Source organism: Seriola lalandi, unplaced genomic scaffold, assembly GCF_002814215.2.
Source record: "Seriola lalandi dorsalis isolate HSWRI2012SDOR001 ecotype SW California unplaced genomic scaffold, Sedor1 jcf7180002054927, whole genome shotgun sequence".
Lineage (NCBI taxonomy): Eukaryota > Metazoa > Chordata > Actinopteri > Carangiformes > Carangidae > Seriola > Seriola lalandi.
Genome location: NW_019525479.1, coordinates 84,279 through 95,687, shown reverse-complemented (window position 1 = coordinate 95,687; position 11,409 = coordinate 84,279). Strand labels below are relative to the sequence as shown.

Sequence of the window (11,409 nt, the reverse complement as noted above, 5' to 3'; positions counted from 1 at the left end):
AGGGCACAGTTCACAAAAACAACTAACATCAATGTCATTGTTAAATCTTATCAAAAAGACCGTCAAGGTGTGATGAATGATCATAAAAGACACTTATCTAATCTTATTAGTAACCAAAAATCATTACAGTAAATTCCAGATCAGGTTTTGTTCCAGTTAAATTCAGATGAGATTATCCGTAAATAACACATATCTCGCCATCGTTATTTTGTTTTATTTTATTTTATTTTATTTTATTTTATTTTATTTTATTTTATTTTATTTTATTTTATTTTATTTTATTTTATCGCCGTCGTCACATTTAGGCGTTACCCGTCTCGTCCTGACGTCATGAAATCAGTCCTTCCGCTGCCGGTACACTGAACGTGAACTGCCAAGAAGAAGAGAAGAAAAAGCAGAAGTGGCGAGAACGTCGAAACAAGCACAGATTGGCTTTTTATGACACAGAGTTGCAGCCGAAAAAAATAAATCATCGTGTCCAAGAGCTGTGAAAGGCGATCGACTCTCGGTAGGTTTCACGACGCTCTCTCACGGTACCGTTTATTAGCCGGCATGTGAAGTGGCGGCTAAGCTCTGTTAGCTAACGTGTTAGCTTGTAAGGAGCAGAACCGGGATGCGCCAGTTTGATCCCAGAATTAACCAACTAACTCAGGCGAGGCTTAGAATATAACAGCCCGCTGTTCGTGCTGGTTGAAATACTGACGAATCCAGAGATTTGGACTCTTAAACTAAAGGTTTGTCGCATTATTAATCACAAGCTAACTAAAGCTAACGCGATGCTCGGTGGGTTCAGGGCGGGGAAACGGCTTCATGTCTGTGAGATAAACTGACTCACGAAAGCCGGCTGGCGTGTTTAGCCAGCGACAGAGACGTAGCTAGTCTTAGCTTCATCTTCGTCGCCAGTAAAAGTAAATTGGCAGCTAATGGATTCAACTGTCAGATGGTAGCTTGCTGGTTAACGGACCATACAGTCCGATGGGTAGCCGCATGGTTAAGCTAATTTTTTGGAAGCTAAGCTGCTTATGACTTGGCTAACTGCTGCTAACGGTAGCTTCCAAGTTTCTGAACGGGCCCTGTTGCATTTAGCTGCTGTTACTTTGTGTCAACCGGGATATTATTAAGTATAGTTACAACTATCGATTATTTTCATTGTTCAAAATCCGATTGTTTTCTCGATCCATCCTTTAGTGCTCTGAGTTTCAGAAAAAAATTGACAAATTTAGTGTTTAGGCACCACAATGGACAAGAATATAACACAGATTATTAAAGTACTTGAATTTAATGTTTTCTGAACGTTCTTTTTCGAGTTTGCCGTCTATCTGAAATTCATTTATGGATGTGTGTTTTTGTCAAAAATAAAATTTAATAGTAAATGTTTAATATAACAGGTAAAAATGGATTTTAAATAGCCTTAAGACTAATGATGTCAAAACCCTCTGGCAACATTCAGTGGGTCAATATTAATATTAACTTCAGTATTAAACTTTGTGTTGTCCAACCAACAGCCCAAAACCCAAATTTATTAGATATACAATGATATGATGCAGAGAAAAGCAGAAATTTATCACATTTGAGAAGCTAGAGACAAAGAATGTTTCTTTAATTTAGCATGAAAAACTCTACCCTGGGAGGGTAGTGGTAGTGTTAGTTTACCTGCACTTTATTATTGAGTAGCTGTTCTTTGAATCAGGTTCATTTGAAAGAGGAGTGTTGGGCTTTTTATTTCTCAACAGTGCTTAATCCATTTAGGACATTTAGGAGTGTTTGACTGGTGTTGGGACAAAACAAGTCATTTAATGATGTCACCTTGTGCTCTGGATTAGTGTGATGGCCATTTTTCACTTTTTTCTACTGTTTGACTAAAGGATTGATTTATTGAAATAATAATTTTCACATTAATCAATAATGAAAACAAATCCTAATCCATCGTAGAATCCATTAGTTGTTGAACAGTGGCAACCAGAGGTCAAAGTTAAACATTTTCATTTAAAAAATCAGCAACACAGCCTGCGTTAACAATCTCTTGATAAGACAACTGCTCATATGATTGAATATTTTCACCAACACATGATCGAATGTTTGCGTTATCTCTCATTTAGATGAGAAATCACCTACCACAATCAGATTATTTGCGCATCCAAATACAATAGTCGACTACGTCTGAAGAGAACTGTTATTCCTGTTAAGCCTCCAGCTATTGCTCTCAGCTGTTGAGGAAATAACTGGCCCTGCCTGACCTGAGATGAGCTACAGCAGCAGGGACTGTGGATGAGGGTTTCTGTTGTAACCAGAGCCCTTGTGGCGACAGTCATTATATACAGTATACTGTATGTGCAAAATGATTATAGTGCACATATGACTTCTCATCAATCTCTCTCTTGTAGTTTCTGACTTCTGTAGTTGGCAGCACTGCTGCAATCATCCAACAGAATATGACTTTGTATCGGGTAGTTGTAGTTAAAGACAAATGCTTGTGGTTCCTATTATAAGGTATTGATTTGGGTGTGTCTGTTCTGTGCTCAGTGTAGTTGTGTGTTGAATGATTAGTATTGTCTAAAAGGCAGAGGCTGGGCTGTTAGGTTTCTACAAGGTAACTACAAATAGATCTAAAATGTAATGTTAACTTGGATGCTAAAATTGAACAATTTCTATAAATCATGTGATTATTTTATAGTAAATCTAAATGGCTTATGTGTTTTATTTTTTTGCCTACAGCTGGAATGATTAATTGCTCAGCAGAAGATTAATTAGCAAATATTTTAATTATTTGGAATTTGAAGATGTCAGCTTGGGCTTTGGGACATTGCGATGCCCATTTTTTCTACATTTTCTGATATTTTACAGACTTTACATTTTACAGAAAGAATTAGCAACTCATTAGCTGTAGCCCCAGTGTTACCGCAGAATGAAGGGTGTAGGCCTTTGTTTATCTAAGATTTTGTGTCCACACAAATAATTTCTGAAGTATTAACCAAAGTTGCTTTGCATGTCTCTGTGCATTAGGAAGGTCTTGGTCATGTTTTTTACAAGCCAGTGTAAAGTGGAAAATGCCTCATAATAATGACACAGTGTCAAGGATGCAAATGAACTCTGAGCCACCAACCATGTGCGTGTGTGTTTTGGCTGGGAGCAATTATGTTTCAGAGTGGCTGGTAAAGCATATGAACCGTCATCACGTAAACGCTTCTCTCCGCCTGACGTCTGTCTTCTCCTCGTGTTGGCAGGTGACCGACAATGGCTGTGAACGTGTACTCCACCTCAGTGACCAGCGACAACCTAAGTCGTCATGACATGCTGGTCTGGATCAATGAATCTCTACAGATGAACCTCACCAAGATTGAAATGTTGTGTTCAGGTAAGAAATATGTTTTAATTTTCTCTCTTATTATCTGTATTTCAATATGAGACCTCTTGAAACGGTTCCTGGATTGAGTGCTCATGTTGGAGGAATGGAGGGTGTGAGCATGTGAGAGACTTTGCATTATTGTGTGACTTCATTTGCGTTGTGGTTCACAGCAGGTCAGTCACCACGGAAGCCTCTGTTTTTAAGATGAGCCAGTAAAACATGTTCTTTAAGGTTGAGGCTTTGTTTCATCAAATTATAAACAAAATGTTGCAGCTTAAACGTGCAGCGTGGATCCTTTGATTCCCCCTTCAGGCAGTGAGAGTACTTAGACAAATGGGATTCTTCACTGAGGAAAAGCCATCACTAGTTTTTCTTTGCTCTCAATCGCTTTCTCTTTCAGACTGATTCTTTGTTTTTATCTGGAGCATCAGAAACTCCTCTTTGACGTTTCTTAGGTTTTTCTCACTCCTAGCTGCTGTAGCCAACTCTTGTCTCCGTTGCTACCGTCTTCACCTCTGGTAAACCAGTATTTGCTGGTTGATGTAAAATGCATTGCTGCCGATGAGGGGACGTCATAACAGACAACATATTTAAACCTCTCGTATACTGCAGATTACAGAGAAATTTACCTGGAGCTGATTGGCTGAATCAGCATTGTGTCAACACTTTGGCAAAGGCTTTAATGTAACAGATGTTCATTTATATGTTATGTAAACTTGCCTGGTTTCAAATTTTAACTGTAATTAATCACACTTAACAAACTGCACACTGTGCACTTAGGCTCAGGTGCCATTTTATTAGGTACACCTAGCTAAAACGAACGCATTCAAATTCAGTTGTGGAATAAATGGGACCTTCATTAAGGTTGATGGTTTTTTTTTGTTAAAAACCGTTTAACATCAATGACGTTAGGTTAAATAACAGAAACGGCTCTCTGTATATCGCAGTACAGTTACACAGCACCACTGAATCAGCACTTTATTATGGTTAGACAGGTGTAAGCAGATATAATATTGATGGTAACTGACTCCATAAAGCCACCTGCACAGCCTGTAAGGAACATCAGCCATGGCAGGCTCAAATGGTGATGGAGGCCAACAGGAACATTTTGTGCCATTGCCTTAACCCCATGACTCCCTTATATCTTTCACACCTTTGTTTCACACCGACCTGCCTGTGCAAGCATGTGTTGTACCTCTGCAGATGTTAATGTTTAAACCCTCAGTTTTTAAATGTGTAATTAAAAGGCCTGTCAGAACAGCAGATAGCAGCACAGTTTGACTTAATCCCAGGTGGACAGATATATTAGTCAACTGCATTTTCATCTGCAGTTGAAGAGTTCATATAAAAATAAGACTTAACCACTGGGTGTGGATACCATATACTTACAACAAAATAAAACCTGTATAATAACCGTCTACAGCCTGGATCTTCTGTAGTTTAGATATACTGAGTTAGCACTTCTGTAATAATTTTATTTCAAAAATAGGAAATGAGCTGTAACTAAGTGCACTACAGGCCAAACCTGACAGGACTAAACTGTTTTTAGGCTCTGATGAAACGTAGGAAGCTTTGTGTGAACACAAACAGCCATATAAGAACTGAAGAACTTATAAGACAGAATAATTTGACCTGTATTGCTGTTTGATACCCAGCCCTAATGTGCATTTATGTTTAATTTAGTTCAGATGATCAGAGTAGTGAAGGAGGTGGCACTCCTGTTTTGTAAATACTACTCATTTACCCCAGAGCCAGGCGGTCTGCTCTCAGATGCTGTTTCCTGTCCTACAGTACAGAAGAAAGGTGTTTAAAAAAGAGCCGATGGGAAGATTTGTTTGTCATCGATGTTTAAATAAAGAAATGTCTCCTCAGTTTTACATGAAAGGAAGATGAGCTCTATTTTTACCATTTTCTTTTTTTAGGAATCCACCAATTTCAAACATGCAGTACTCAACCCAGTCCCTGTAACGATTTTACTATATTAAAACCATGGAGGATTTGTAATGCAATGTTGTTTTGTTTTGTTTTTTGTCCAGGTGCGGCCTACTGCCAATTCATGGACATGCTGTTCCCCAACTCTGTGCCTCTGAAGAAAGTCAAATTTGGTGCCAAGCTGGAGCATGAATACATCCACAACTTCAAGCTTCTGCAGGTTTCTTTCAAAAAGATGGGAGTTGACAAAGTAAGTAATCACACATACCTACATGTCAAATTACAAGACAGAAGGTTTGGAAATATTTGAAGGAATTTCTGATATTAAAGGGCAGCAAAAGAGAATTCAACACATTTTTTATAACATGCAGTTGTCATTTGCTGCGTGTTCAGTCTGCTACCTGTGTCATGTACCTATTTGTCGCTCATTATATTTAGAGGGAACCTGCAGAGCTCTGTGGGAAGAACATGATATGATATTTTATGATTCCTACATGAAAGAAAGTTCATGTAAAATGAACTCAATTCTGGAGGCATTGTGTTTTAAAAAAAATAAAAATGGCAGACTATTTTCATATTTTCTTGGGCTTGTCCTTTATTTTTTCAAATTAAATTGCCGATGAGATGATGAAAATATGTGGAATAGAAATAGATTTGTCTTTTTACATCACACAAGGTGAAACTCTTTTATAAACCTTCACATGGACATGGCTTCAGGCAAACAAGGACAATTGGACTTAAATTGCATGATCAATGTAAATCATGTAAAATACTTGAAAAACTGAAAGGACTGAAAGGTTAATGTGCCTGCAACACCTGTTTAGACACAACTACTTTGTTGCCCATGCTAACCCAGAAAGGTCCAAATCTTTATATCAGACCCTAACCCCTTTGACTGAGGCTTCCTTTTCTGTTTCTGCTTCACAATAAAAGCCTTCCAGTGGTTGTCCGGTGAAAAGCTTTTACTGTGAAGCAGCTGCAGGAAGTACTTGGATTATGATGATGGAATCTTAACTTGGTTACAGCTCTGAACAGTAGCACTGAAAATGAGAGAGAATGTGAATCATGTTGCCTGATTGTTTAGGATTAGTTTGCACTTGGTCCAGATTACGAGGCAGTCCACCCACTCTTTCCTGTGGTGCTGGTGGTGGTTGTTGGGGACTATACTTGAGTTCAACCCTTCTCTTGTCACATACTCTTCTGTCACCGCAAAGAATAATTATCTAGATGGTGATAATGGTGTGTTTTGTAAGGACCGTCTAAGTTCTTGCATAAAGACGTGTAAGAAATGTTGGAGTTGTGAAATTGAAACTGCACAACAACAAGAACAGGAAACAAAGTGTTTTGACCCTTGATCACTGGCTGGTTGTTAGAACTGAGTGTCAGAAAGTGTTTTAAGAGTAACGTCACCGTTCGTCCCTCACTGCTGTTTGACATGCAAACTGAAGCTCCTGTCGTCCCCTCCCAACCAGCTGAGCTGCTTCTGCTGATCCAGTCATGAGTCATTTTGTCTTTATTAGCACTTTGTTTGCTCGTCTCTCATCTGTCCGTGGATACTGTTACCTCTGTAATGTTTTCATCTGTCGGAAAGCAATGAGACAGCAGTGCATATGCAGAAATACAACTGCAATGCTCCACTGTATTTTCTAAGCCATGCTCTCTAGCACACTAGAGTCAAATAATGAGTTTGTTTTGTTTAAAATAAACACATTGTTCTGCTGCTGCCCTCTGAAAGGAGGCAAGAAGTCAAACTCCAACTATCTGCATTGGTTTCACCTTGTCCTCTTTGCTATCAGAGGCTTTTTAATAGCAAATGAAATGTAGCTTTAATAACATCATAATGTGTCTGTATTGTGGAAAGGCCAACAAAGATTATAAAAGGCAGGGCAGGTTTGGCTTACTCATACTCTGTTTTCAGAATGAGCATGCAGCTGCTTGCAGGACTATTGACAAAGTTGCCATAATTAATTCATGGACCAACTTCCTTCCTGTCGTCCATTTGTTTTAAGTCATTACTGTGGACCTGTGTGCTGTTTGAAATGCCCGGACAGCGTTTATCCACAGATCCTTGTCACATGTGCAGCACATCAGTGTATTCATGTTCAGGGTCCTAATCCCAGGCATTGTGTCTGTGTTCTGGACTTTGCCCTCATTCCTGCTTTGTGAGTGTGTATTGTCCAATGATGTCAGCTTCCTCCATTGCTGAGTAATTGGGTTTGCCGATCAGCCTTTCCCACTGACTTCTCCTGTTTTTGTTTTGTTTTTTTTCTTTTTACTGCTTCTCCAATTTCCTCACTGTGGCTTCGATTCTTGCTTGCCCCATATTTTAATGTTTGCATCAGCAGGGAAGACATTTTTTAGTTTTTAACAAACACCTTTTCTTGGTCGAGCGTCCAAACAAGCCATACATTGTTTGTGATTTTATTCCGGCCAGTCAGTAGTTGGCTCTGAGCATCTCTTCTGATTGGCTGCTTTCTGAGCAATCGAATAAAAGTATAGCAGATTTCAGGTAAACACTCAGAGAAACCAAATCCTGCAAAGTTGGATGATGGGTCCAGGTGGGTGGGGCTTGGGGCTTGGCTGAGAGCGGTCACTGCTTTGTTGTGACATCACAAAGTTACAGAGTCCTGACGGCTTGTTTTAAGGCTCAGTCTCTGAATACAGGCTGTGTGCATTTCTCTGTGGACTGAGGCTTTGATACTTTCACAGTATTGATATAGAACCTAGACCTGATCTATAATCAAAAAGACATCTACCTTTATACAATATGGGACCTTTTATGTTTTTTTGCTCACTGGCATTTTTAAACAGTTTTCCTTACTGATATTTCAGTGAGCTACATAATCAGAAACCTGGTAGGTAATAAACCATGAAGCATTTTTTTTTACTATCTAGTCTCATAGTATTGCAGTTGGTATTATAATGTACATTTTGGCTTCGTGTTGTTTATAGTGCTGACTGAGTGAAGTTACACCGTGGGTCAGCTAAATGCCGTATGACTGAGTGAAAAGGTTACTCCATTGGTCAGCCAGCTAGAGTGTTAGTTTCCCCATTGGTTGTTGCTCTTTCAAGATGATTTGGCGCAAATAAACATTGTTGGTAGCTTGGCACCTTTGTGTCTATTAAAAAGCCCTCTGTGACAAATCTGGCAACTTTTTGCATAAACCTCAGCCACTGTCCATAGAAGATAGTCGTCAGTATGATCCTACACAGACACACCTCTCTACGCTCACCAAACAGCAGCTGATGTGAATTGAATTCTCACAGAAGCTGGAACCAGCAAATGTTTGGCATTTTGTTTTACTTCTAAAATAACTAAAACAATTAGATACAATTGTATCAAAATAGATTTTTACGTTATGTTTATGTATTTTATGTTGACTAATATTTGTAACTCTGATTTTTGTTTTTGCAATTTATAGTGAGAAGACCTAAAACGATTAAGTTTAAGAAAATTATCGGGCATAAATTTTGATAATTGATATATTGATCCAGTCATTTTTCAAAATAAGCTCAGCTTCTCACATGTGAGGATTTGATGTTTTTCTTCATCTTGTATGATAGTAAATTGCAGTTGGTATTATAATGTACATTTTGGCTTCGTGTTGTTTATAGTGCTGACTGAGTGAAGTTACACCGTGGGTCAGCTAAATGCCGTATGACTGAGTGAAAAGGTTACTCCATTGGTCAGCCAGCTAGAGTGTTAGTTTCCCCATTGGTTGTTGCTCTTTCAAGATGATTTGGCGCAAATAAAGTTAATGAACACAGAATATTGATATTTTTCTTTGTGCTCACAGATCATTCCAGTGGACAAACTGGTGAAGGGGAAGTTCCAGGACAACTTTGAGTTTGTTCAGTGGTTTAAGAAGTTCTTTGATGCCAACTATGACGGAAAGGAGTACGATCCAGTGGAGGCGAGGCAGGGCCAGGACGCCATGCCCACACCTAACGCTGCAACGTCAGCTCTCAACAAACCCCCTAAAAAGGCCATCAGTCAAGGTAAGAGCTCTGGTTGGTCAAACAGTTTAAAACTTATAATGAATTATGACAGGAAAAGCCTGGTTCAATTCACCTGCTGTGAAAGGTGAAGTTTGTCTTTTGCTACGTGTCTCTTCAGCTCCTCAGAGGCCACCTGTTGCCAAGGTAGCGCCAAAGTTGGCTCCCGTCAGCGCAAGGAAGCCGGGGATGGGAGGAGGCGATGAGGAGAGGGCGGAGCTCCTGAATGAGGTCAGTACATCACTGTGGGGAAAAAAAAATCCTCTCTATTTGATCAGTGAAAAAACTAAATCCAAACAATCACCATGGAAACATGAAGTAACTCGTTTTACAACGAGCAAATTAAACTACTTTTACATAATATTGAAATGAGCTTGCTTTTGTGTATTGAAAGAGGAGGTGTAAAAGTAGCCTGTCAACACTCGAAACAAAACATAAAATGTTATATTTTCCCTTTTTCCGTAGCTGGAGATCCTGAAGTCTACCATTCAGGACATGGAGAAGGAGAGAGACTTTTATTTTGGTAAGCTGCGGAACATTGAGCTGATTTGTCAGGAGAAGGAAGGAGAGGGCGACCCCACACTGCAGAGGATCGTAGACATCCTCTATGCCACAGACGTGAGTGTCTCATCTGTTGTAAGCAGTTTTTATTTTTTAACTGATAACCAATAATATAAACTCATTTTAAAAATGTGCTGCGTTGGCTCTGATGCAGTCCCCGGTCCCTGTCACTAGTCACCACTCTGTGGTCTGGAGCAATGTCTCACCCACGGCACCATCTGATTGGTTACGACACCTGGACACCACGGCGAGTGTCCTTTATGTAGCAGTAGTTTTGTGTTGGCATATCGGTTCCAAATACCAGTTGTCGGTCTCCTTGATTACTCATAATTGGTTTTGACCCTGAGAAAACCATGTAGGTCGATCCCTACACTAGCTCACCAAAATTTGATTCATCCGCCTCAGAGAATAGTCCCCAACAGATGCAGTATTTCCTCCTGTTTGAATAAGGTTTGTTAAAAAAAAAAAAACTGTCATGCCCAGCTGCAGGAAGTTACAGAGACTTTTTAAAAGTGAAATGATAAATTTGTGAGGTTTTTTTTTATTTTTTTTTAAGATTTTGTCTTCACTTGGGGCTGAATGCCAGCAGCTGGCTGGGGTAGAGGAAAAGTGTTGAGTGATGACGTAACGTGTTGTTGATTTGTTGACATTAACAAAAATATAGAATGTCACCAGGCTTGTTCTTTAAAGTATCCTGTGTCAGCGAGTCTGCTCTGTGATACATTCTTAGTTCAGTACCAGATTAAAGCCCATTTGCTCGGCTGTTAACAACTGCTGATGCCAGTGTAAATTCCTGCAGAGGAATGGCATGCAGCTCGCTCTCTAAAGGCTGGAGGGCTTCACTGGTGCATGTTGAGCAGACAGTATTCAAAGTGCCTGTGCACATCTGATGAATAAAGATGTTGGGGGGGGGGGTTGTTTACCTGATTGTTTTGAAAATCATTTTTTGGATAAGTCTCAGACTGTTAGTGTGATCAGTCATTTTAAATGTCAGTGTAGGGAACACGCCGCACAGCTGCTGTCATTAATCTGTGTTCATTTTGTCAGAGTTCATCAACCACGATCAAATTTCAAAACTCTTGACGATATTTTTCTATAATGGATTCATTCCTTAATCAACAAGGACGAAAAACAATCGTTGATCCTCTCTTCGATCGTAGATAATTGGGTCTGATTGTCAATCAGCACAAGCCTGTTGAGATCCTCTATGTTGTAACTGCTATAATGTGTGTATGTTAAGTAAGCCGGGCTCTCAGACTTCCCCACAAAGCTCAAACCACTGACACCAAAACTGAAACTTCAGGTTATTCTAAATTGTCTCTGGTGCTCTTCACTCATATCTCCTCACCGCCTCCCTCCCTCCCTCCCTCCCCCTCTGTCTCCGTCTCTCCAGGAGGGTTTTGTGATACCGGATGCTGAGGAGCAGGAGGAGTTTTAATATTCAAGACTGCAAGCAACTTTTCACTTAGATGCCCTGGTCTACAAACGAGATCCTTCCCCAAGCCAAGGCAGCCAGTTTGGTTTTATATCCAACACCAAACCTGATCTCGACTTGTGCCCCCTACGCCCCCCCC

At 39.8% G+C, this 11,409-nt stretch overlaps 1 protein-coding gene across 2 annotated transcripts; it reads left to right on the top strand.

Annotated features, from left to right (window-relative positions):
• The first annotated feature begins 346 nt into the window (after positions 1-346).
• mapre1b (microtubule-associated protein, RP/EB family, member 1b) lies at positions 347-11,403 on the top strand. Of its 2 annotated transcripts, none has more exons than XM_023392997.2 (7): positions 347-508; positions 3,225-3,355; positions 5,383-5,528; positions 9,076-9,277; positions 9,396-9,505; positions 9,740-9,910; positions 11,229-11,403. In XM_023392997.2, the coding sequence occupies exons 2-7, from the start codon at positions 3,235-3,237 to the stop codon at positions 11,271-11,273; spliced, it is 795 nt and encodes a 264-aa protein (XP_023248765.1). In that variant the 5' UTR covers positions 347-508; positions 3,225-3,234; the 3' UTR covers positions 11,274-11,403. The 2 variants fall into 2 exon arrangements, with proteins under 2 accessions (XP_023248765.1, XP_023248766.1); XM_023392998.2 differs by having other exon boundaries at positions 348-508; positions 9,740-9,892.
• The last annotated feature ends 6 nt before the right edge of the window (positions 11,404-11,409 follow it).